The sequence below is a fragment of the Hoplias malabaricus genome, chromosome 12, assembly GCF_029633855.1.
Source record: "Hoplias malabaricus isolate fHopMal1 chromosome 12, fHopMal1.hap1, whole genome shotgun sequence".
NCBI lineage: Eukaryota > Metazoa > Chordata > Actinopteri > Characiformes > Erythrinidae > Hoplias > Hoplias malabaricus.
The window spans coordinates 40,467,148-40,494,736 of NC_089811.1; the positions used below are offsets into that span (position 1 = coordinate 40,467,148).

The 27,589-nt window shown below is 45.8% G+C and overlaps 1 protein-coding gene across 4 annotated transcripts in view; it reads right to left on the reverse strand.

Moving 5' to 3' along the window:
- Window positions 1–27,589, reverse strand: part of adarb1b (adenosine deaminase RNA specific B1b) — a 162,702-nt gene that overhangs the window by 54,508 nt on the left and 80,605 nt on the right. The window contains exons 4-5 of one of the 4 annotated variants that reach the window (XM_066686133.1): window positions 20,822–20,993; window positions 13,587–13,638 (exon numbers count right to left, since the gene is read on the reverse strand). The exons of 1 other annotated variant lie outside the window; for it this stretch is intronic. In XM_066686133.1, the coding sequence (XP_066542230.1) occupies window positions 13,587–13,638; window positions 20,822–20,824 (55 nt within the window). In that variant the 5' untranslated portion in view covers window positions 20,825–20,993. Of the gene's footprint in view, window positions 1–4,716; window positions 4,859–13,586; window positions 13,639–20,821; window positions 20,994–27,589 lie in introns of those variants that run through there. 2 more of the 4 variants (XM_066686134.1, XM_066686132.1) reach the window with 2 other exon arrangements.

The window sequence follows — 27,589 nt, forward strand, 5'->3', positions numbered from 1 at the left end:
TGTCCTCCCTGTGTCTGCGTGGGTTTCCTCCGGGTGACTGTCTGTGAGGAGTGTGGTGTGTTCTCCCTGTGTCTGTGTGGGTTTCCTCCAGGTGACTGTCTGTGAGGAGTGTGGTGTGTTCTCTCTGTGTCTGCGTGGGTTTCCTCCAGGTGACTGTCTGTGAGGAGTGTGGTGTGTTCTCTCTGTGTCTGCGTGGGTTTCCTCCAGGTGACTGTCTGTGAGGAGTGTGGTGTGTTCTCTCTGTGTCTGCGTGGGTTTCCTCCGAGTGACTGTCTGTGAGGAGTGTGGTGTGTTCTCCCTGTGTCTGCGTGGGTTTCCTCCAGGTGACTGTCTGTGAGGAGTGTGGTGTGTTCTCTCTGTGTCTGCGTGGGTTTCCTCCGAGTGACTGTCTGTGAGGAGTGTGGTGTGTTCTCCCTGTGTCTGCGCGGGTTTCCTCCGGGTGCTCCGGTTTCCTCCCATGCTCCAAAAACACACGTTGGTACGTGGATTGGCGACTCAACTCCAGGGTGTATTCCCACCTTGTGCCCAGTGATTCCAGGTAGGCTCTGCACCCACCATGATCCTGAACTGGATAAGCGGTTAGAGACAATGAATGAATGAATAGCTGTGCCCAAGCCATCAAGCAGCCTTGGTTTTGGAGTGTGTATCATGAACCTGAGTGATACGAAACCCAGAAAGATACAAAAATCGGATACACAAGCTGCTGTCCTGTCAGGCCTGTGAGGGAATAACTGCAAGAGACACGGCTGTTAGAGTGAATCACATTAATGGAGAGGTCAGTGTTTCCCTCCCTTTCTCTCTCTCTCTCTCTTGTGTCCTGGTATGAGCTGATACAGGCTGAAGGCACACTACCATCTGTGACAGTGCTCTTAAGTTGCCATGCGGCATTAGTGCTGTGAGCAGGGCTCAAAACGCTATTTCAGCACCTCAGGAATTTCAGCGAGACTGCTGCAGAGAGCCTGTGTGGGAAGGTAAATGGCAAACGTGCAGTAAACACTTTTCTAAAAGCACAGCCTAGTGCCTGCAGCCTAATCCCACACACACATATACACACACACATATACACACAGGCCACAGAGGCCCTGCAGAGCATTGGCCAGCAGGAGGAATAATATTGACTCCATCTGACCACCTCCGACTGCTCTGAAGTCACCGCCTTTGACTGACAGGCTCCTTTCACACTACACAAACTTCACAGTGATTTAGAGGCGAGCGGAATAATTATATTGAATAGTTAGTGAGATGTTGTGAGCGTATTGTGGAGCATTTAAAATAAATCGGCTAACAGCATATGATATAGAAAAGAGAGTATATCTTATTTCACTTTTTCAGCATCTGAAAAACAAACGATTCACTAATTAACCTCTGAAAGAATAAACATGCACATTTTTTATTGCAAAAATTAGGTGTGTCATCACATATGATACGTTGCTTTTCATCCACCCCTGCTCTACTCTAAACGCATCAAGAGGAAGTCTGAGATTTGTGTGGAATATCTGCATTACATCACATTAATTCTGTTTCTGATGATGACAGAAAGTATCTTTTTGTTTCAGGTTGAGATTCACATGGTGTGCTGAGGAGGAGGCTTTACTGCCTGCTGGGGCTGCACTCACACACACACACACACGTTTGGTGAAATTCTCAGTAGATATCACAGTGATAATTATGATTTATTTCACTGTATTACTCATATTGTTATGATGCTAAAATATTATTCATCAGACTGCATGCACCGCTTGAATATAACTTGGTGTGAGAGGGCTTTGAAACACGAGCCAATTTCAAACCTCACTCTCGAAAAGTCGAAAGTGTGAGTCATATACAATACCCACAGTGTTGTAGCATTGTTCAAAATCTACTTTCAACTCTATGTTAAATCTCCTGAGGCAAGACAGACTATGCTTTCTAAAATACATGAGAAATTCATGGGGAAATAAAAGAATTTTGCAGCTTACAAACCAGTGCAAATCCATACAAAACCAATAATAATCAATACGACTCTGTTCCCACGACAGGACCAAGTGGTTTTAGTGGAATTCAGACGCGGTACGGATGCGAACAAAGCAAGTTGGCACAGTTTAATCATGTACACAAGAACGTACTTTACTTCTGATGGTCAATCTTTGCTAAGTTAAGGTCTGACTGTAACTGAACAACCAATGATGGGCCGCTTTAAACTCTTTGTAAACACTATGAACTACATTTAAGAGGCAACACACAAAGAAACTGCTCTGAAATATTTACCCAGCTCAGATAATCAAACCCATAAGAGCTCTGTATATCCATTTCTCACAGTTTTTAATATTATCTCATAAAGTTTAGTGTTCCTCACTGTCACCGTTTACACTGATTAAAATTATTTTACTAAATACACGATAGAAATTATTTAATAAATAAAAGTCTGTTGCTTGGCGGCACGGTGGTGCAGCAGGTAGGTGTCGCAGTCAGACAGCTCCACGGACCTGGAGGTTGTGGGTTCGAGTGACTGTCTGTGAGGAGTGTGGTGTGTTCTCCCTGTGTCTGTGTGGGTTTCCTCCGAGTGACTGTCTGTGAGGAGTGTGGTGTGTTCTCCCTGTGTCTGTGTGGGTTTCCTCCGGGTGACTGTCTGTGAGGAGTGTGGTGTGTTCTCTCTGTGTCTGCGTGGGTTTCCTCCGGGTGACTGTCTGTGAGGAGTGTGGTGTGTTCTCCCTGTGTCTGCGTGGGTTTCCTCTGGGGGTCCAGTTTCTTCCCACAGTTCAAAAATACACGTTGGTAGGTGGATTGGAGACTCAAAAGTGTCCGTAGGTGTGTGTGTGTGAGTGAATGTGTGTGTGTTGCCCTATGAGGGACTGGCACCCCCGCCAGGGTGTATTCCCGCCTTGCGCCCAATGATTCCAGGTAGACTCTGGACCCACAAACTGGATAAGCGTTACAGATAATGAATGAATGAATGAGTCTGTTGCTTTAAAAAGGTTTTTGGCTTTTCTTGTAAAGTTGACATTTGGAGACAACAGTTTTATTCTCAAAAACTCATTCTTATTTATTTAATAAAATAAAAAGTGATGTGGGTAAAGCCCACTCAAATATTAAATATTGCACTACCAAGTAAAACGAAGGAATGTGGTCCTGAACAAGACCATTCCTGCATTTGTACGTTACTAAAGTGCAGGAACCAGGTCGTTAGTGACTTTGCCCGTGCAGAAGTGTTAGTTTCAGAGCCAGATTGTGTGACGTTATTAGACCGCAGTCTGTAAGCAAGGGAACAAAATACATCCAGCTCCTTCCCTCAGCGTCTCGGCAAGAAGAGTGACAGGGTGAGCACTTTGTTGATGTAAAAATCACAGCATGAAGCCTGAAAAGCAGGAGTATTTTCAAGTAGCCTAATGGGCTCCGTGGCAGCAGGAGCACTGGTACAACTGTCACTGGAGCTTCTGACTTTATCACAGATAAAGAGATTCGTCAGTTACACACCGTCTTAACCTTCCCCACCCCACCACTTGCTAAAAACTCCAGCCATGAGCCAGCACAACCCAGCAGATCAATTCTGTTTCAGAATATCATCGTGTAACAACAAAGCAATTTTTCAGCCGTTTTTCTGTTTTCATTTGACAATACATTCCCTTTACATTGGGTAACGATTTCAATGGTTTATTAGAAATGATCCAAAATTATAATCACATTACAATTAAAGTTTGTTCTCCTGTGAAGCTACTAATCTGTCTGAACAAATTCTCCTAGTGAGGACACATTAATATTAAATTATAAAATAATCACAGAGAAACATCATTATTTCTAAAATGACTGTAAAGTAACAGTGTACTTTTACACGCCAAGGACGAAGATGCGTGCTTTCGCTGATGAATCTGAACAGTCCACAGTTTCATGTACATATTACATCACGTTAATTTACATTGCACATGCATTCCCGTGTGTGGATCTGTATTTGGGCATTGTCTAATCTACCATTCCTCTTTTTAAACAGGGTACTTGGTGTGTGCTAACATTACATATCCTTTTTCTTAAATGTACGTACGCAGGTCCATATTCTTCCTCATTGTTCTGCCATTAAACACTTCATTAGTTTAACTTTGGTGTTTAAAAAAGGGGCAAGTTTAATCCACATTCTATACAAATATCAATGTATCTACTGTAGTTATTGATCGCTGTTATTTACTCGTAGTGTGAGAGTCTTAGCAAACGACCGGCTCAAAATTGCAAGTTTAAAAAGTACTTTAAAAGAACTTTTTTTCCTTCTTTAAAAACGTATCTAAGAACAAATTCTACAACACGGCAATTTATAATAATACAACTCTGTGCAAAAGTTTGGTGACGGATTCAGTGACAGGTTGTGTTCCATTTTAAAGGGATATCAGTTTTTTTTATAGATTCTCTATTTAAATTCAGCCAAAAAATAAATAAATAAATAAAAACAATAATCTGACCACTTTGTAAACGACTGGCCCCAGACTTAAACACATCACCAATTCTATTTTGTCTTGTGTATATATCTCTACCAAATAAACACTGAATACTAAAGTACCCTCCTGTTCCATCTCTAATCTAACACAGTGCTAACAGTGAGAGGAACCCAGCAACACATTAGTACAGAACTGTATCAGACACTGACCAAAACATTAAACCCTCACTGCCTTCCACCACCTCACACAGAAAAACAAAAACCCTGCACCGGGTTAAAGCAGAAGGACCGAGTCCTCGACTGTGTGAGTGGCTGACCTTTGCGCTCAGAGCGTTTCTTGCGCCTCCTCTTGACCCTGGTCCTCATCAGGCAGTAGAACGCACCCATGCAGGGTGGACAGTCCAGCAGCAGAGCCATGACTGACCAGCTCTTACACACCACCAGCAGCCGCCTCTATCGCTTGCTCCTGTCCTCGTCCTGACAAACTCGCCCCTCGCTCCCAGAGCTCTTCTAACTCACTCACACATGCTCCACACACAGACGCAGACACACACACACACACAAACACACGTGCTCCGCTGCTCCCCTCCGCTCAGCACTCAGCCAAAAGACAAGCAGCGAGCGAGAGAGAGAGAGAGAGAGAGAGAGCAGACTCTCCCAGAGTTTTCATAGCTCTGCTCAGAGGGGAGGGACTGGATTTTTCTCTCTCTTTATGCATCGCTGCTGCTACAGCTAGAACTCGATTCGAGGCGGTCAAGTTGAAAAGAATCAAACCAAAATCATACCCCCCCCCCCCATTCCATTGTCCATCGCATTGAGATTAAACCCATAAAACCTAGTGCAGCGTCGTTGATGCACTGACACTTTGCCCCATTTCAGTGAACATGTCGGTCAGAGTAGTTAGGGCACAGACATGTCCACGGCAGCCACGGTAAAACTTATTAGCAAGGGTTTCCTGTGAGCTCCTGCATTGTCCATCATAATGTGAAAGACCTGCAATGCTTTTAACACTTTGATGCACCACTAACCTCTGAGCATTTCTCAGATTTCACATCGCTAAAATCTCACTGCTGATTAAACACAACACCAGAGCTATGCAGAAGTGTGAGGGATATCACTGTGCTTATGTTTGCTTGGTACATTTATATAAGAATGACTTATATTCTAATTCATTTATAATATTAGTGGAAGCATACGTGCACAAACAAGCACAGTAACTATGTGTAATACGCATATTTTACTTCAAATAATATAAAATCTATATTTATATATGTGTCTATTCATTCATTCATTCATTATCTGTAACCCTTATCCAGTTCAGGGTCGCAGTGGGTCCGGAGCCTACCTGGAATCATAGGACGCAAGGCAGGAATACACCCTGGAGGGGGCGCCAGTCCTTCACAGGGCAACACAGACACACACTCACACACACCCCTATGGACACTTTATTGTCGCCAATCAACCTACCAACGTGTGTTTTTGGACAGTGGGAAGAAACTGGAGCACCCGGAGGAAACCCACGCAGACACGGGGAGAACACACCACACTCCTCACAGACAGTCACCCGGAGGAAACCCACGCAGACACAGAGAGAACACACCACACTCCTCACAGACAGTCACCCGGAGGAAACCCACACAGACACAGGGAGAACACAGCACACTCCTCACAGACAGTCACCCGGAGGAAACCCACGCAGACACAGGGAGAACACACCACACTCCTCACAGACAGTCACCCGGAGGAAACCCACGCAGACACAGAGAGAAAACACCACACTCCTCACAGACAGTCATCCAGAGGAAACCCACACGGACACAGAGAGAACACACCACACTCCTCACAGACAGTCACCCGGAGCGGGACTTGAACCCACAACCTCTAGGACCCTGGAGCTTTGACAGAGTCACTACCTGCTGCACCACTGTGCCACCCTGTATGATATTTACATTTTTTATTTTTTAATGTCCTCAATAAAAGGATTTCCTTATACAACAGATACTTGGTGAGTTAAACTAGTCTAATTCTGAAAAATGCATACTGACGCTGTATTGGGAAAACCTATAATCTCCAAATGGCATTATAAGAAAAGTAGAAAACCTATTATTAACATTAGCTAATAACCTGTATATGCCCCAACAGCACAGATGCCTTCTCTGAAACGTAGGTGTGTGTGTGTGTGTGTGTGTGTTCGGATGGGCTCTTCAGTGGTTACTGGTAGGCAGTAAGCTCTATGGAGAGTCTCTCTGATGTCCTCTAAGCTCCACTTAGTCCAGTTAAGCTCCAGTAATCTGGAAAAAAAAATATGACAGGCCGATCTGTCCTGCAGCTACAGAGAACAGTGCCACTGCTACATTAGGGAAATAAAGCACACCATTTCTCACTAAGAACGCGGTCTCTGCTGGAACCACAGAGAACACCATGACTCATAGAACCACAGGAAATACCATGACTCTAAGAACTACAGAGAGAATTAACAGCATCTCTCTAAGTATCACAGGTACACTGCTCTGCTCAGAGAACCAGAGGACCCCGCTCTGCCCAGAGAACCAGAGGACCCCGCTCTGCCCAGAGAACCAGAGGACCCCGCTCTGCCCAGAGAACCAGAGGACCCCGCTCTGCCCAGAGAACCAGAGGACCCCGCTCTGCCCAGAGAACCAGAGGACCCCGCTCTGCCCAGAGAACCAGAGGACGCCGCTCTGCCCAGAGAACCAGAGGATGCCGCTCTGCCCAGAGAACCAGAGGACGCCGCTCTGCCCAGAGAACCAGAGGACGCCGCTCTGCCCAGAGAACCAGAGGACCCCGCTCTGCCCAGAGAACCAGAGGACCCCGCTCTGCCCAGAGAACCAGAGGACCCCGCTCTGCCCAGAGAACCAGAGGACCCCGCTCTGCCCAGAGAACCAGAGGACCCCGCTCTGCCCAGAGAACCAGAGGACCCCGCTCTGCCCAGAGAACCAGAGGACCCCGCTCTGCCCAGAGAACCCCGCTCTGCCCAGAGAACCAGAGGACCCCGCTCTGCCCAGAGAACCAGAGGACCCCGCTCTGCCCAGAGAACCAGAGGGCGCCGCTCTGCCCAGAGAACCAGAGGACGCCGCTCTGCCCAGAGAACCAGAGGACGCCGCTCTGCCCAGAGAACCAGAGGACGCCGCTCTGCCCAGAGAACCAGAGGACGCCGCTCTGCCCAGAGAACCAGAGGACGCCGCTCTGCCCAGAGAACCAGAGGACCCCGCTCTGCCCAGAGAACCAGAGGACCCCGCTCTGCCCAGAGAACCAGAGGACCCCGCTCTGCTCAGAGAACCAGAGGACGCCGCTCTGCTCAGAGAACCAGAGGACGCCGCTCTGCCCAGAGAACCAGAGGACGCCGCTCTGCTCAGAGAACCGGAGGACCCCGCTCTGCTCAGAGTACCGGAGGACCCCGCTCTGCTCAGAGTACCAGAGGACCCCGCTCTGCTCAGAGTACCAGAGGACCCCGCTCTGCTCAGAGAACCAGAGGACCCCGCTCTGCTCAGAGAACCAGAGGACCCCGCTCTGCTCAGAGAACCAGAGGACGCCGCTCTGCTCCTTGAAATACATAGAACACTGCTTGTAGGATCACAGAGAACCACAGTGCCTAGAACCACAAAGATCAACAACCAGGCCTTGGGCATATTCCTCAAACGTTTCCTGAGATGTAAGTTTTGAGGAACATGACAAACATGTTCCACTTATCGTTACCATCCAATCACAGAGACCTGATCCGCACGCAGAAGCAGCATTTAAAAAGGTGTAACGTGTAAAATCACTGTCTGGACTCGTGGACGATTCAGAGATAATCAGATATTAACAGCAAGTATAAAAGGGCCTTTGTTGTGTTCCTCAGTTATGTGCCACAGCCAGTGGCAAGATGCACTGCCATCAACAATAACCAGATCTTAGCAGAACATCGTCCAGAGCATCACACTCTCCCCAAACACAATTTAGGCGAGTGGTCACACTGTTTTGGTTTATTGTTGCTGATGCAAGTTCATATTTTGCATCTCAGCATGTGTTGATCTGACTGATGCACTGTATATTATTTGGCGTATATTAATTATTCAATCTCCCCACTGTGTGGACCCTTAACTCAACTGTGTGCCCAGACTTTTCTGGAAACTCACTTACACCAGAAATCTATGAGAGGTTGAAGCTGAAGGAGACCCCTATACCACATTCTCTTTGATAAAGGCATATATCACAACTCCAAACTACTTTAGCTCTCTCATAAACCGAGAGAATACACTGCTGCCCAGAGCTGCTCCCAAAAACCCTTCGTTCAGAAAAGAAATACACTCTGAGCTGGAGCTGTAGCCTTATATTGAGACAGAGTGGGGTTCAGGGAGCAGAATGTGAAAGAATGACTCAATATCCTGAAAGGTTCTAAACAAAATCATAAATCACACAAAGCCAAATGATGAACAAAAAGCCTGAAATTTGGAAACAGAAAATGGAAAATTTCTTAATAAAATGTACATGTTAATAACTCCATTGTGCCACAGTAATAATGTAATATGTTACAGCTCCACAGTCCTTGTGCTGTGTCATGGATTTTTTATGTGGGTTGCTTGCCATTCATCTTCAGATTCTGTGTGTTATGAGAAAAGGCTGAATTTTTTATTAGCCTTGTTCCAAGGCCAGGGAGAAAAGGCCATGGCCTGTAAAAGCAGCAATAAAATCCACATTAAATCTGTTCCACAGCCATTCCTAAAGTCATCCTGCATGCTTGGAAGGATACTGTTGCACGGCTTTAAGCTCATCAATGCCTCCAGCTCAGATCATTACTCTTACACCACCTTCTGGTCGAAGGAAGTTACTACAGCTGTTCAGGCTTTGCTGAAGATACAGACTAGTAAAAATACCAACAAATACTGTGTATGAGAAGGTACAGAAAACCACAAAACAATGTAAAAATACACCGCCATTCCACAGAAACTATACTTAAAAACTGATATTATACCCTTTCCACAAGTTTAAACAAAAAAAAGCTGGGAATCCCTGTGGAAATTTACTGAATCTTCTCAGATCTAATCTATGGAAGCCTGTTTCTGCCACATGAAATTATACAAAATAGGCACCAGTTGTTATTTTTCATTAATATGCAATTTGCTATTTCAATATCTCGAGATATTATCTCATTATGTTAAGATACTAAGTCAATATACTGACTTAGTATCTCAAAATAATGAGTTAGTATCTCAAAATATTGACTTAGTATCTCAATATACAGACTTAGTATCTCAAAGTAAGGAGATAGTATCTCAATATACAGACTTAGTATCTCAAATGGGGGAAATTAGTATCTCAATATACTGACTTAGTATCTCAAAATAAGGAGGTTAGTATCTCAATATATTGACTTAGTATCTCAAAATAATTAGATAGTATCTCAATATACTGACTTAGTATCTCAAAATAAGGAGGTTAGTATCTCAATATATTGAATTATTGTCTCAAATTAGGGAGGTTAGTATCTCATTATACTGACTTGGTATCTCAAAATAATGAGATAGTATCTCAACATTTTGAGATAGCATCTTGCATATTAATGAAAAATAAAAGCCAGATTTAAAATCAATACCATTCTGTTCCCATTCAGACAGCAATGGCAGCCCTTAACTGATGCCTACTTTCAAATTTGCTTCATCTGTAAAATGAATGTTACTGGATTACCAACAATACATTACTTGCACTAAAAGGATCCAGTAGAACTCCATGTATATTATTACTGACAAAAAACAAACCCTCAGCAACAATTACTTAATTGACTTGTTTTGTAAAGCACACCTCCACTGCTGACTGTCTGACTCCCCCAGACTTTAACAGCTCCTTTAATCTCTTCGCCACAGGTCTTCAGCTCATCATCTAAACCTTCACACACGATTTCAGACATTTAGCCTCCATTGTGACTTTCCCGCTTTATTTTTACAGCTGCTTCTACACTTTCAGGCACTAATCTCTTAAGCTCAGAGTGTAACCTACTTAACTAAGAGCTCTCCACTACCCTCCAATGGTGAAAAGAGGTACTGCATGATTACCTTATACGCCCTGTGTGTGTATGTGGAGCAGAGGAGGGAGTGCGGTATATACAACACTGACTCATCATAGTGCCCTGGAAAACGAGTACAAACACCAGGCAATAATCCAGGTTTAAAAACTAAAAACAGGATGGAGCAGTGGTATCTGCAGTTTGGAAAGGTGTGGATAGAGAAAGCAGAATCAACACAAATTGGAACAACTTATCGCTGTTAGCTTTGTTTTTGGTTTGTTTTCTTTTTCTATATTTTATATTTAGAAATGTATCAATGTTTGATGATGATTGGATTAAACCGGTACGGTCCAAAATGACTCATGATTAAATATTTTAACTTCCATTACAAGTTCAGAACCGTTTTCCTTCTCGTTTATTCCTGTTACTGGTTGATGTTGTTCCAGCGGTGTGTAGTTAAGTGTTCGTGTAGTGTCCTGTGCGAGGACTGCAGTTTTGTGGTGACGTTTAATAAACCGCTATCCTAGTGCTTCTATCCCGATTGATAGCCTCTGCTGGTTTGGTGTGTGCACACATGCACGGGGTGGGGCTAAAGGCCTGTCCTTCTAAGGAGTGGATTTTGCTGTTTAATAAAAGCATTAAAAAGAGCCCACTGAGTAAAATGGGTGCCTCCTACTCACTCTCACGCCAGTTCTCTACAACACATTCATTCAGATTTAACAAAGCAGCTGGTTCTAGACGATTCCATGCCAGGTCATGACCCAGCCATAACGGATGAACGGGTGAAACACGAGGCACAGTAACATCTGTGGAAAATGTGAAACATTCACTGCACCACTGTTCAACTGAAGAACATTAAGCTGCACGGCTTTGCTCCGTAAGAATTTCAAATATTTCAAAACAAATTGAATGTCCCACCCCAGGTGAACTACATTTTACTGCGCAGCTTTCAATATCATCGCTATCCAGTTAAAAACACGTCTCTACATTTTGTGGATTTTTTTGGTTGTCTATATTATTTAAACACAGCAGCAGTCATTCATAGGTCGTGAACATTTCATGGCGAATAAACCAATAGATATGCTTTAGAAATACTTAAATAAAAAAATGTTTTTATACACTGACTTCCATTGAAAAGTTAAGAAGGTTTTTAACTAGCAGGTCGTATCACAGTCACAGGTCCAGGAACCTGGAGGTTGTGGGTTCGAGTCCTCCTCCAGGTGACTGTCTGTGAGGAGTGTGGTGTGTTCTCTCTGTGTCTGCGTGGGTTTCCTCCGGGTGACTGTCTGTGAGGAGTGTGGTGTGTTCTCCCTGTGTCTGCGTGGGTTTCCTCCAGGTGACTGTCTGTGAGGAGTGTGGTGTGTTCTCTCTGTGTCTGCGTGGGTTTCCTCCAGGTGACTGTCTGTGAGGAGTGTGGTGTGTTCTCTCTGTGTCTGCGTGGGTTTCCTCCGGGTGACTGTCTGTGAGGAGTGTGGTGTGTTCTCCCTGTGTCTGCGTGGGTTTCCTCCGAGTGACTGTCTGTGAGGAGTGTGGTGTGTTCTCTTTGTGTCTGCGTGGGTTTCCTCCAGGTGACTGTCTGTGAGGAGTGTGGTGTGTTCTCTCTGTGTCTGCGTGGGTTTCCTCCGGGTGACTGTCTGTGAGGAGTGTGGTGTGTTCTCTCTGTGTCTGCGTGGGTTTCCTCCAGGTGACTGTCTGTGAGGAGTGTGGTGTGTTCTCTCTGTGTCTGCGTGGGTTTCCTCCGGGTGACTGTCTGTGAGGAGTGTGGTGTGTTCTCCCTGTGTCTGCGTGGGTTTCCTCCGAGTGACTGTCTGTGAGGAGTGTGGTGTGTTCTCTTTGTGTCTGCGTGGGTTTCCTCCAGGTGACTGTCTGTGAGGAGTGTGGTGTGTTCTCTCTGTGTCTGCGTGGGTTTCCTCCGGGTGACTGTCTGTGAGGAGTGTGGTGTGTTCTCTCTGTGTCTGCGTGGGTTTCCTCCGGGTGACTGTCTGTGAGGAGTGTGGTGTGTTCTCTCTGTGTCTGCGTGGGTTTCCTCCGGGTGACTGTCTGTGAGGAGTGTGGTGTGTTCTCTCTGTGTCTGTGTGGGTTTCCTCCGGGTGACTGTCTGTGAGGAGTGTGGTGTGTTCTCTCTGTGTCTGCGTGGGTTTCCTCCGGGTGACTGTCTGTGAGGAGTGTGGTGTGTTCTCTCTTTGTCTGTGTGGGTTTCCTCCGGGTGACTGTCTGTGAGGAGTGTGGTGTGTTCTCTCTGTGTCTGCGTGGGTTTCCTCCGGGTGACTGTCTGTGAGGAGTGTGGTGTGTTCTCTCTGTGTCTGTGTGGGTTTCCTCCGGGTGACTGTCTGTGAGGAGTGTGGTGTGTTTTCCGTGTGTCTGTGTGGGTTTCCTCCGGGTGACTGTCTGTGAGGAGTGTGGTGTGTTTTCCGTGTGTCTGTGTGGGTTTCCTCCGGGTGACTGTCTGTGAGGAGTGTGGTGTGTTCTCCCTGTGTCTGCATGGGTTTCCTCCGGGTGCTCCGGTTTCCTCCCACACTCCAATGGATTGGAGACTCAAAAGTGTCCCTAGAGTGAATATGTGAGTGTGTGTCTCCCCTGTGAAGGACTGGCGCCCTCTCCAGGGTGTGCATCTTACAGACATAAGTAATAATAAATTAATATTAATTCTGGGGTGAAAAATGTTAATAAATGACACACAATCCAAAGTATCTGAGGAAAGTTTCTAAATAGAAGGCAAACCTCTGCTACGTCAGCTAAAAAACACCTGCTGTGCTGAAGGAAGGAGGGGAAACGGTGTCGTATCATGGGAAAGGGCCATCCTACCCACACAGAGGCAGCGAGCCCAGGCTGCGGATGTCTGTAGAACTGTCAGGGATTTAACTCAATCTACAAAGCTGAAGTAATCCCTATATTCATGGACATTATGGTTGATATTGTCTTGGTCTCTTAGACATTAATGATCACGTTTAATCACAGACTTGACCAATCAAATCAGAGCCTGTGGGCTTGTTATTATATGTGGCTTTCCGTAGGGACTCTCCACTCTCCTTAATTCACACTGACCTTACCACTGTCCACCTGTGACTAAGTAAAAAGACTCAACGAGAGTCTGAACGAGTGACAGAGTGAGGTTTGATTCACTGGACCCCAGCTGATGATGATAGAGAGAAAGATGGAGAGAAATGGATTAGAGGGGCTACACACCTGGGTCTCCACTAGCCGTTAGCGCCAGAGTTTTGCAGGAGCCGTCTGAGACCTGTCAGAGAAAGCGAGAAAGAGAGGAGACAGAAAGGGTCAACATTGGCTCAGTCCACTCTGATAGAACTCAAATAGGCTTTAGAGGAGCCACCTGATCGAAAGGACACTGCTGCTTCAGGACAATGGCTTTCCATGAGGTTATCAACAAGCACCGGGGGATCAGATTTTATTCCCTCATATGGTCCAGTGTGATTTTTGTCTCAGATCTTAACACAGAGCTCCTCCCTGGAAAGGCTATGTCATTTCAACCAAATCAATGACTTCATTCAGTAACAGAACATTTAGCTGGTTTTATTAAACTCAGACACTTCAAAGAAACAGTGTGAAGCAAAATAAACATGAACAAAAGCAGCGTGGCACTTTAGCTGCAGGCTCACACCGCTCAGCAACTCTCTCATGCACTAAAGCCTTACAATGAGTTCCTGCGGGATTAGAATCTCTGTCAGACACAGAACGAAGAAGCAAACGCACAAAGTACCACTGGATGAAATTTGGCTTGGGAGCTGGACACAAGAAGCAAGGCCAGTCAGCTTCTGTCCCCCAGAAAAGCTCACTTCACCAGTCACCAATAAAAGCATTAACCCCTCGCACTGAACGATCTTTAGGTAAAGACCAAAGGATAGTGAGGACACACTCTTCACCGGGCCCTCACTTACAGACACACACAGTAATACTGGGTACACTACACACTGTAAATGGCTGATCTTCATACAGATAAGAAGAGAAGAGAACGCTGTGAAAGATCTGTGGGGAATGTGATAAATGCTCTTCTCTGTGTTTCCAAAATCTAATGATGATACACCAGTTCACAGCAAGTCTGTAGCTTCAGGACTTCATCAGATTCACTGCTCAGTGTGAGCCTTTAGGGGGCACACTCTTCACAGGAACGGGAAGGAGGAGGAAGAAGAACGCTGCATCTGCTCTCTCAGACTATTTTTAGACTGCAGAATGCAGTGCTCCAACCCAAAGTCTTTTTCTCCATCTTTTATTGTGTTCCTAGAAACACGAGTTTCTCAGTCATTAAATATAAAACATGTCTCAATCTGTGATCTCTCTGATGAACCCTACACAGCTCTTAATACACACCGTGGCTGGAGCTGTTTAACTACTACATCTTCTCAAATAACAGGTTACATAAACAAAGGTGCAATTTTTACATCGATTTAGATTTAGCTCACGTCGAGTCAGCGTACTTCTGTACCACAGTTTCAGAAAATCCAGTGTGATTTAAACCACCCCCTGTGGGGTTAAACCTCCCTCTGAACACAAATCCACGACCCGTTCAGTGCAGAGGGACTGTATTCTGTCTGTTGTGGTGCCTGATCCTGGCTTTCTGCTGAGCTGATCGTTATTCAGATGAAGATGCCTGTTAGTAAATGAGTGTTTGATGAAAAGCAGCAGTGTGTATAAACTGTGTTTTTCTGCAGCTGAGCGGCGGCATGGCTCTGAAACCCCAGGGTCGTGGCGGGACACGCAGGACTGTCCTCATTAGTGCGTGCCATGACATGAGAGAGAATCCATCTCTCTCTCTCACGCAGAGGCCATAGCGGCTAACAAACAAACGTGGAGAGAGTCTGTTGATCTCAGTCTTCACTTTGAGGGCACAGGAAAAGGGAATTCTAATGACAAGAGTTTCACTGTTAGAAACACAAGAAATACATATAAATCACTGATCAAGGGTTTGACTCTAATTTCCTACATGTAACACCCTTCATAAGATATCAGTAAAAAGGAGATACAATGCTTACACGGATTATTTTATAAGCTGTCTTTAATCGCTTATTAAATTCAGGGTCGCGGTGGGTCCAGAGCCTACCTGGAATCCCTGGACGCAAGGCAGGAACACACCCTGGAGGGGGCGCCAGTCCTTCACAGGGCACTATGGACACTTGAGTCACCAATCCGCCTACCAACGTGTTTTTGGACCGTGGGAGGAAACCAGACTCCTCACAGACAGTCACCCGGAGCGGGACTCGAACCCAGAACCCAAGGTCCCTGAGGCTGTGTGACACTACCCTGCAGCGCCAAGTTAAAAGAACGGAACAGGCCCTGTAACATGAATAATATCAGATTTGGAGAGCAATGCCGGCCACATATTAAAAGGTAAAGCCACAGAGTTGTTGATCAGCTGCCTTCTTTGTTGTGGCCCACAATCCACCACTTTACATTTTGGGACCCCCACGATAAACGGTTTGAGCTCTGATGCAATAAACAGAAAAATGGCCCACCTTGTGGAAACAGAATCTCAAAGTAAAGCCTTCTGATTGTTTAGATTTCTCAAACTGAACTGTTCTATTTATAAATGATAAACCAATGTCCATGCTTTTAACACGAACTCCTACCTGATGATGGATACCAAACCATCGTTTACAATCCCCTGAGACGACAGGACAGTATTAAAACTACACTGTAATTTCACACACCATGAGAATATGAAACTCACTGATTTGGACCTGAAGGGGGCGCTCTTACTCCTCTCTTCCCCTGCTCCGCTGCTGTGTTTAGAGCCCGGCCTGGTCACCAGACGAGTCTGAACAACAGGCTTTTAACTCATTACACGACAATTAGCCTTCTGCTCGCTCTATTCCCAAACGATGGCACTGCATTTTCACAATCAGACGACGGCAATTCACTCATCTGACCGAGGCAGGCGGACCGCGGAGGGAGGGAAGGGTCAGCTCTGCCCACACCGCCCAAACCAGGCTTCCCCACAGCCCGGACAGCAGGGGTCAATGTGTTCACGTTCATTAATGTGTCCGAGAGACTGGTCAAAGCCGCATTAATCTCAGCTGGAGGAAACAGCGGGTGACGGCTGGACAACAGCCCGAGGACTCGAGCACAGAGGGTCCAAACACACTTCAGGGGGGACGTAGAAGAGGGGGAAGTGTCAGAGTGGAGGAATGTGCGTGAGTTCCATTGTCAAAGTCAAAGCGTTCTGGAGGAGATGTTTACTCTGGACAATGGGGCGGCGAGACCCTTCGCGTGATTGAAAATGACATGGAGGTCAAAGGAGCCTAAGAGCATTAGTGTTTCTTTTAGAATTTTATAATTAATCCCTGGCCTTCAGGTAGACTGTGTCCATCAATAGTTTGGGGACACTTTGACATCAGTTTAAACCCCGTGGATCATTCAGGTCCCTGTTCGTATTAAGTACGATGCACCATACCATATAATTTAAAGCTTCTCCAGAACACACACACACACCACTTTTGAGCACTAGTGTAGAGCACGATCGTATGCACTGAAACCTATTAAAATGTCAAATGCCCCAAAACATTTCACAGGCGCCTCTTCCTCCGTCTATTTTTACACCTCAGTCGCTTCCACACGTTCGTGTCATCACTTCTTCATAGACAGAGGTGTTAATAAGATTTGTCCCACACGTGTCTCTTCTTCCCCTCCTCAAAGGTGAAGTCACTCGGTGGAAGTTACAGAATAAACAGACGCACCTTTAGAAAAACACCTGCTCTGGGTACTCTCCGTCTCTCACAGCGATTTCTCGGCTGCTCTTAAGACTCTGTGAAATTCTATACAGAGATCAGTCTGCTCTCCAAACACCTTGACCGCATTCAGCCCAAACAAAGTGCACGAAACGAAGGGCAAGGATTCAATAAGCAAGTTCATAAATCACGTTCCCTCACAGAGCTGACACAGAGCCCAGGACAAATAACAAAAGTCAGGAACAGATAGAAAGGCTGCCAGAATGAAACTGTCTGGATGAAAGAACCACAATATCAGACTGCAGCCAACTGTATTCAGAAAACCTCTGCTTGACCATGAGCTCTGTGACATTTCCTGAAAGGACGGTTCTAAATCTCTCCAGATGGGGGCAATACAGGAGCCCCATAAATCACCATTTTTTGCTCCCAACATTCTGACACCGCTGAATTAAATACATTTTTCTTTATCCCATTTACACATGAGAATATTTAACTGATGTACACTGTGTAGAGACCCTTGCTCATGACCGATTTCAACAACTTTACATTGTACGCTACTTATACGCGCTCCAAACGTGCAGACTAATGAAGTCCTAACTCTCTAGAGCAGCTGCACACACGCCTATGGTCACCATATCTAATGCAAATTATCAGCTGGAGGGATATAACCCACACAGACACTGGCTGTGGAGCAGCGATGCTGCATTCTCTGGGATGATACAGAATCATATAATACCTCTGGGCTGTAACCCAGAGCTAAGAATTCAATATTATTACTTCACTTTACTACTGTTCTTATGGCGAAATGCAATAAAATCCGCACATAAATGTCCTAACACTTAGTGTACAGCCTTTCCAGAATATTAGGAGGACAACCTATGCAGCAAAACCCTATATACACACACACACACATATAACCTCATATCACTACATTAAGTTGTTCCGAACTTGTGTGTTACACTAAAACGAGAACATGCTCAAACGTATTTGGAGAGACAGCACTACTTCTGCCGTCCACTTCCCTGTAGAAAGGAGTGACGACTGCAGACTCGGGGGATTAAACGGAGTAAAGGACCAGAACGAGGTGAAGGGGGGAAGGCAGAGCCGATGAGAACGGAGGGGCTTTTACTGTCATCAGCCGGGTCACCAACACACACTTACGGCACACACTGCCAAGAGAAAAACAAGACTGGAGAAAGGAGCTTCAGAGTGCCACATCAATCACACACTCCATGGCAAAATACTTTTCACAAGACCACAAAGAGAAAGAGAACCATGTGGAAATGTATATCGTCCGTATCCACATACAGCAGGAGCTGGAGAAACACTTGAGAAGATGATGGAGAAATACACACAAACAGCCTTTATGACTGATGCTTGTAAAAATAAATATTTTATTATTTTTTTCTGTAGGTTTATGGTTGTCGTTAAAGGTTTATTTACGTTATATAAGTGAGACGAATGCTGTCCCATAGTGAAGTTGTGATTTCTTAAAAAAAGCTCCTTTAGACTTTACTTAACACAAAAGTATTAAGTAAATATGGAACTCAACCATGAAAAAAACAGTACTAGCAGCCATCTTGATTCTTGAACTTTGACTCTACTTGTCTGTTTTTATTAATGACAGTATGCCACAGTGTTATAAATCACTTATGCAAGTCTATGACAATGAGGTATGTAGATATGTGCGAATATACAGTAGTTTCATCCGTTTTAACTGAATACAGTGGAACTTCTACCTATGAAATTGATCCGTTCCGTGACCCGGTTCATAAGTGGAAAATTTGTTTCTCGAGTCAATTTTCCCCAATTTTCCCTCAAATTAGTAAAAAAAATACATGTAGAGTTACTAAAAATAACAGAGAAATACAGTGGAAACAGTAATAAAAAAGAAATAATAAAGTTGTAAGTGGTTACACATCGCTACCTTGAAGACGTGACGACTGGCTGGAGCAGTAACACAGGCACTGGCTGTATGACGGGAGGTGGGGGGTGGGTAGAATAACGGAGAGTAGGCGGTGAATGTGGGGAGATGAAGCGTAGATACGGCACGAGTTTCGATGTCTGCTATTTACACTAATACTAAATTGCTAAAGCTACAAAGTGCTAATCTTAAAAGCTCACTCAAGTCTGGGGGGCGCTGGGAGACTCGCCTATTGGGGTCAGTGGCCATTTCCAGCCGCCGGCTCGGAGGAGGCTCGGGTTCGTTTCTAGAGTCGTGGTTCGTTGGTGGAGGCAAAAAAATATTCAAATGCCCGGTTCATATCTTGGAAAGTTCGTTAGTAGAGGTTCCACTGTATTAGCTTCCATTAGCTACATATGCCTTTCACATCCAGGGCAAATCTAACCAAGCGAACTCAGGATATACATTTTTATTGGTCTATTAGCTCCACACGGTGCAAGGGAGTTGTGCACTTGTGTCAATTAGGGATGTATTTAAATATTTATTGTGAGTATTTTAATGAATGTATTTGCCATTTCTGAAATATAAACACTGATAATAAATTAAGACATCCACCCACGCACTCTGCTTTTCAACAGTACAATGTACGCATCATCAGACACTGACTTGAAATACAGCTTCTACTCGAAATGTCACAATAGAATAGAATTGTAAAGCTATTCTCTGACACTCGTCCACAGCAAAAACTGTGGCTCTGACGTTGTTCTAAACCATTGCTTTAAAAGTGGCACTGGGAAGAGAAAACTCGGGGAAATGACAGTCCGACGACCAAAGTCCTTGAGCTGTGAAAATGCTTGGGACTGTGCTCATTGTGGCAGAGGTTAATGCAGTTTCTGAACGTCTGTGTTGTGAACATGACTCCGCGGGTTAATGTCTCTCTGAGGTGGAGTAGCGCTGTCCCTCTGGGATGCAGCACGTTCCCCAGCACTTTGCTTCAAAGCACGGAGACGGCAGCTCCACTGGCGGATTGGGCTGGAAATATTGAGCCATTAGACAGTGGAAAAGGACACGAGGGGAAAATTACGGCCGCTGCCCTGAGTGTGAACTTCCGAGAGGAAAGTTGGTGGGACATGAGATTTATTTTAAAGAAGGCTGGTGAAAATATCCCCTGAAGCCTGGGCGCTCTCTTCCTGCCAGACGTCAGGCAGCTCTCACTTACTCTCTCCGTTGCAGGTTTTTAAAATATTCAGGACTGCAGAGATCTTCTTGTTCCAGTGCTAGCCATAAAGACACATATACAAACACACACACTCTCAAAACCGTCCTCGGAGAGCATTCAGTGGTTAACCACACACAGATCAGGCACATCACAGACAGACATGTAATAAAACCCCTGACACCGGGGGCGGGGTGGAGGTCCAGAGCGTATTCTAACGTGCCGGTCCTGCCAGAAATGTGCTGCTGCTTTGCGGTGAATGGCTCAAACTATAAAAATGTGAATTACGGAGAAACATAAATAGCTCTGAGGCTAAGTATGTGTGTGTGTGTGTGTGTGTGTGTGTGTGTGTTGGCACCTACAGTGAGTCGAAAAGGAAACGAACCGTTTACCACAAACAAACACAGTCCCTTTCTCCATCTCCAGCATCAGGACTGGTTCAGGAAGCAGAAGGTCATTACCGCGTGTTATTAACACAGTCTCCATGCAAACGTCCAAGAAAGAACAGGAAGGGAACATTTACAAACACACACTTGTTTTTTTATACAGCAGCATCGTGTTGTATCACAGGTTTAATGCCGTGTCAGAAATGACCCGTACTTTCAGACTTTCCTGAACTCACCATCAAAGTTCTGTCTTAGAAGCTGGTTGCATTTGCTGCTTCTCACGATCGAACTAATCCCCAACAAATATGACACTGCACAGATTAGGCCTCTGAAGACACCAGCAGCGTCTGTTTCTTTTTCTCTTTTTCTCAATAAGAACGGATGGGAACATCTGGGGACGTCTCAGACCTGAAGAGAAAGTACACTTCTCTTTAAAACAATGCAAAAGCCACATTTATACTTTAAAACTACAACTTCAAAAGCACAGTGACCTGTAACAGCCTCTGTTATAGCTACTCTGGGCTCAGCACCGCAGAAACTGAACTATATAACGTTTGGAGGAGGGTAGGAAGCTACCCTCTACCTCCCCTTTGATTTCAGAGCAGCGCTGTTAAGATTAATTCAATCCTGCAACTGTAGGCGGAGCTCAGAAGGAATAATACAGAATCTTAGTATTGTTCCTTTAAGAAGTGTTCATGTTGTGTTTAATTAGGTCCTGCACTGTTATAAAGAGTTTCTCTCTCAGTAAATACAGTTCGGTCCTAACTAATTTACAAAAACAAGCAAGCTCACTCTCACACACAAAGCTCCACCACAGAGGCACAGAACAGGGTCGGCTGCCATTTACCAGCGGCGGATATGGAAGGGGTGTTGAAATGGTATCTGTGCAGACCCTCGGGGAGCCGGCACTCTGCTTGGGGTGTGTCGAGAATGAAGGGAGAAAATAACAAACTACAAACAGCCCCTGAATTACACGACTTCCCTCCATTCCAGCAGCCGAGCAGAGCCATATGGGTGGTGTGTGTGTGTGTGTGTGTGTGGTGTGGACACGCCGCTGAGCTGGTTTTGACTGTGTGCCACCAGCAGACCAGGCAGAAAAACAATGCCCTGCTCTGTTCGCTGGAAACAACAGACTCCGCTGTCGACTGATGAGTGCGGCCAGGCCCAATAGCTCCACTGACCACCGGGGACCAGCAACCACAGCTACTGCAGTGCGTCCGAGTGGGGGGTTCACATTACTCAGAAAAAAGGAGAGTTCCTGTCTCGCCAGTGTTTGGGGCAAGTTCAAAGTAGCCTTTTTTAGCTGCCAAGTTCTTGGGGAACAGTTCTTGAGGAAGCTTGTGTATTCAGAACAGTTGACAAAGCCTACAACTGCGTATTAGATCAGAACAATGAAAAAACAACGGTTAAATATTCAGCTCAGTGTACACCAACACACACACACACACACACACACACAAAAGTAGCTAGCTAGGCTTTCAGAGCTAGGCTAATCCCCACAGCACAGACAGTGCTCCAGCTAACTGGTGCTCCAGCTAACTTGCGCAAATGACTCAGATTTAGAGGATAATGCCTTATATCTGTGAGTGTAAAAAGTGAACAGAAGAGTCCTCAGAGTGTTTTTGTCCATTTTCCGCTTTGCTTTGTCGGGATTTTCCCCAAACTCTGAGCTAATCTCTCAACTGTGGTGGGCTACTGGGGTTATTTTTATTTCAGTGGGTGAGTTTCCACAGCGCCCCCTCCCTGCACAGGAACAGTGACATGATTTTACCATGTTCTAACCACACCGACACACCACATACGTCATAATTTGGAAATGACACCTTAATTTTGACATAAAATCCACATTTATCCTTAATAATAACGATAATTAGATTTTATTTGATATACTGATTAAAATAGATAAATAAATAATAATGAAATATCTGCCCATGTCTCCCAGACCTCCTTACCATGATCTAATTTTGCTTGAGCTGTGCAAAAAAAAACCTCCCTCAGTTGGCCTGCAGGGATAGATTCCCACTGCAAATCCTCACAGCGGGCTCACAGCGGTTCCTCTGCCTTTCCCTGAGAGCTAAAAACTCCCCAGCCATCGCTCCTCAGTAGTCACCTGCTCCTGACAGATTGGGGTTGTTTGTTTGCGATGCTGTGCAGTTCTGCGCTCCCTGGGGCCTGCTATCTGGGTCTGCTCTCTGGGGAGAGGAGAGGGTGATGCAGTAAAGGCCAGCTGGCCAGCACAGCTGGAGCTCATGAAGTCCACCAGGTGACATGTGCAGCACTGGGGCGGAGGGCAGGTGCCCACCCCACCACCTGGGATCTGACTAGACCCTCAAGGAGCTACCACTTGAACAAACCTCTCAGACCTGAGGAGAAAGAGTCTGCAGGCTGTAAATCAGTGGGAGGGGGCTGTGGGGTTGCAGTAAGTGTCTGTGTGTTTTTGTCAAGAGCCCAACTCAGTTACACCATAAAGTCAAATGATGAGAAACAAAAAACAGAAAAATAAACATCACAAAAACATGTCGTATTTCAACATTTTCTTTTAGAAATGGGATGAAAATCGTAAATGTCCCATGTACCATGGGCTTTGTTTGGGACATGGGCCACAGTTCTGAGTACAGACGTGTGCAGAACCTGCATCTGTCATTGCTCTGGACAAGACCAGATTCACTATCCAGTAAAAGACCCCTTAGAAAACACATCCTCAGCCTCCCCTCTGCTGCTGGAGAACGACGCTGCTGCACTCTTTCCAGGACATGGAGCATGCTGAGGCTAAATAATGAGTAACTGGTTTTACACAGACATTTATTAATGACATTAAATGTTAAAAATACGGACGTGCCAAGTACCAACGCTGAAGAGTAATTGCCTTGTGTGACGCTTGCCTCTGTGTGAACTCATTGTTTCTCAAGAGCATGTGATGATGGAGCAGCTGCTCTGCCATAGCTACCATCTCTGCATCAGTGGTCACCATCCAAACCAAACAGTGGTGCTGCCGCTGGACGTGGAGCTGGAGCTCACCCTGCATTCTGTAGCTGCAGCAGCAGCAGTGGAGGTGGTGCTGCTGGTGGAGAGGTGGGTTTGGTGGCGATGGAGGGGTGTGATGGGAGTGTGGGGTGGTAGTGGGTTGGTTTGGACGTGGTGGTGGTGGTGATAAAGTGGAGAGTGGTGGAGATTATGACGGTGGTATTACAGGAGACAAGGTATTATTGATAGAGACAAGGGGGCACTGAGGTGAGGGGTTTGAAGAATGGGAGCCTTCTCTCTTCCGTCTGCTCCAGTTTAACTTGCTCAGCTCAACAGAGCTCCCCTCCACTGCCAACGTCAACAGCCCGCCTCTCTCTCTCTTATCTCCCACGCAGCACAAACATCTGGCCAGCCGTTCACATCAGGCCAGACTCCAACAAGCAGAGTCTGCAGCTCCGTCTGAATGTGCATCAGGCGAGACAGGCGGTCAGTCAGAGTTCATCCCAGTCGCTGTATATCATTACAAAGCAATTACACTCTGAGAAAACCTCATTAGCCGCACCTGTAACGCAGTGACCCGGGCAGGCCGCCGGAAAGAGCCCAAGCTGCTAAACTGCTGCGTATGGATCTCAGCGGGAACCTCTAGCCCTGCCGTAAATCGTTCTGCTGATCAGAGTCCGGCAAACAGCACTCATTCGCAGCCTGACCTTCAGGAAGTCCATTAGCGATCCGAGTAGGGCTGGATGATTTGGGGAATATTCAATATTGGGAGTGTGATTTCATTTGTGAATAAATAAATAACTCTTGCTTCTGGCTCAAGTGCTAAGTACAATTTACTATTTTTATCCACTCTTCAGTAGCTTATGATTGGTCAAACGCATTCCATATTATTGGGTTAAAAATGCATTAATTCATTCTCTGAAAACGCCGCACCCTGTTCAAAGTCACAGTGAGTCCAGAGCCTATGCGCAAAATCACTGAGAGCAAAGTAGGAACACACTCTGAATGGTGAGCCCCTCAATCCATTTTTTTGTACTGTTAGAGAAAACTGGAGCTCACAGAAGAAACCCGCTCAGAAGAAACTCCTCACAAACAGTGACCCGAGGTGGGGTTAGAGCCCACAACTCCAGAGCCCTGGATCTCTGCAGCCGTGACACTATCTGCAGCACTGCCCTGGGTAAAATGCAGGTAGCGTCGCAGTCACACAGCTCCAGGGACCTGGAGGGTGAGGGTTCGATTCCCGCTCCGGGTGACTGTCTGTGAGGAGTGTGGTGTGTTCTCTCTGTGTCTGTGTGGGTTTCCTCCGGGTGACTGTCTGTGAGGAGTGTGGTGTGTTCTTTCTGTGTCTGTGTGGGTTTCCTCTGTTTGACTGTCTGTGAGGAGTGTGGTGTGTTCTCTCTGTGTCTGCGTGGGTTTCCTCCAGGTGACTGTCTGTGAGGAGTGTGGTGTGTTCTCTCTGTGTCTGTGTGGGTTTCCTCCAGGTGACTGTCTGTGAGGAGTGTGGTGTGTTCTCCCTGTGTCTGCGTGGGTTTCCTCCGGGTGACTGTCTGTGAGGAGTGTGGTGTGTTCTCTCTGTGTCTGCGTGGGTTTCCTCCAGGTGACTGTCTGTGAGGAGTGTGGTGTGTTCTCCCTGTGTCTGCGTGGGTTTCCTCCGGGTGACTGTCTGTGAGGAGTGTGGTGTGTTCTCTCTGTGTCTGTGTGGGTTTCCTCTGGGTGACTGTCTGTGAGGAGTGTGGTGTGTTCTCTCTGTGTCTGTGTGGGTTTCCTCCGGGTGACTGTCTGTGAGGAGTGTGGTGTGTTCTCTCTGTGTCTGCGTGGGTTTCCTCCGGGTGACTGTCTGTGAGGAGTGTGGTGTGTTCTCCCTGTGTCTGCGTGGGTTTACTCCGGGTGACTGTCTGTGAGGAGTGTGGTGTGTTCTCCCTGTGTCTGCGTGGGTTTCCTCCGGGTGACTGTCTGTGAGAAGTGTGGTGTGTTCTCCCTGTGTCTGCGTGGGTTTCCTCCGGGTGACTGTCTGTGAGGAGTGTGGTGTGTTCTCCCTGTGTCTGCGTGGGTTTCCTCCGGGTGACTGTCTGTGAGGAGTGTGGTGTGTTCTCCCTGTGTCTGCGTGGGTTTACTCCGGGTGACTGTCTGTGAGGAGTGTGGTGTGTTCTCCCTGTGTCTGCGTGGGTTTCCTCCGGGTGACTGTCTGTGAGGAGTGTGGTGTGTTCTCTCTGTGTCTGCGTGGGTTTCCTCCGGGTGCTCCGGTTTCCTCCCACAGTCCAAAAACACACGTTGGTAGGTGGACTGGCGACTCAAAAGTGTCCGTAGGTGTGAGTGTGTGACTGAATGTGTGAGTTGCCCTGTGAAGGACTGGCGCCCCCTCCAGGGTGTATTCCCGGCTTGCGCCCAATGATTCCAGGTAGGCTCTAGACCCACTGCCGCCCTAAACTGGATAAGGGCTACAGATAATGAATGAATGAATATAAATAAAACTCACAGCTCTTACAATCTGATAATTTCCCTATTACAACTATGATTTTACACATTTAATTTTTGGCATCTGACTGATAATTTATTAGAATCTGGATCATGCTACAGACCTATGCAATTTTGTGTTAGGAGTCTTGCCATAACACTAGGAATTCTCATATGAGGGGCATGGTGTTGTTGCCCAGGAAGGGATTCTAACACTAGTATTAATAAAATAAAAATCAGTATTAAGCAGCATGCTGCAGTATCTGTCAACACTAAGCCAGGGGACTTTGCATTAGAATTTACCATGTGGTATTTTGCATTGCCTTCAGCGTATAGCATTTAGCTTGAGAAAGGGCCTGGGTGTGTTCACATTGTGGCAATATATCTTTCCAGGAGGGATGTTTATTTTTTGCTCTGTGTGTGTGTGTGTGTGTGTGTACCATGGAGAGGGTCTCAACACAGCCTGTGCAAACACAGCATCTCCCCCGTTCACTCCCTCGCCCCCGAGCTGTCACCGAACACACAAACTCACACAAAATTTTACACTTTGCCCTTCCACTGTGTGCCTCTCTCTTTGCAAAGCCATTAAAATATTTAGAAGTGCACCGAGCCTGCAGAAGCCACACGGTCTGTTTCCTTTTTTGAACATTTGTTGTTTTGCTCAGACTTCAAATCAGCCCAGAAAATGGCCACAAAAAGCCAAAGGGACAGAGTGGTTTTAGACGGCTGTATTTCTGAACGATGTGGCCGAGTGTCTCTGTGGCTAACGAAGTATTCTAAAGCTGACTGGGACAGGCCGGAGGTAGGAGTGGACAAGGGCCTGTGAGCGTCTGTTAAAGGGCAAAGGACACAAGTGAATAGCAAATTAATTCGCGCTGACACTGACTTGCTGACTCAGAATGCTGTGAAATGTGGCTGTACTTTACAAACCTCCATCCCAAGGTTAAACTGACGGATTTTAACGTTAAGAACTAGTAGAAACAATCACGTGGCTACTCTGCAAGCCTTTGACTTTGAGCTCTTTTTTCCCCCGACACTTGGAACTGAAATCTCCATCAAAAATAAAATAATAATTATCAAAGACAAGTTTAAAACAACAACAAAAAAAAAAAATAGAGTAAAACATTGAGTTTAATTCGTTGTGTGCTCGTTACTCAATTCCATTGATCCGTTCCAGCCCCAAAACCCACACCACTTTTTTTAATCGCATGTTTTAAATGAGAAAAATAATTTATAAAAAAAAAAAATAGTATAAAAACCATAATACATAATAAATGAGAACATAAAGGTTCTATTAAGTGTGTAGCATTGCATCTGATCTTCAAGGAGGTGGAGGAGGTTGGGGGAGTTTTTCATTTCATGCTCTATCGCTTAATTCAACTTCCTCGCTACACACTTATGCTACAATGCTACAGAAAACAGCAATACGACAGAGGTAACCAAGGGAACCGGACACTCGCTGGGCTACCTGTGACAGGTGGCGTAAGCTTGCTCACTCGTAACTCAGATCTGGACTAGCATCATAAAGCAAAAGTAAATAAATAAAAATAAAAATCGACCAGGCGACGGCTCGTATCTCAGAAAAT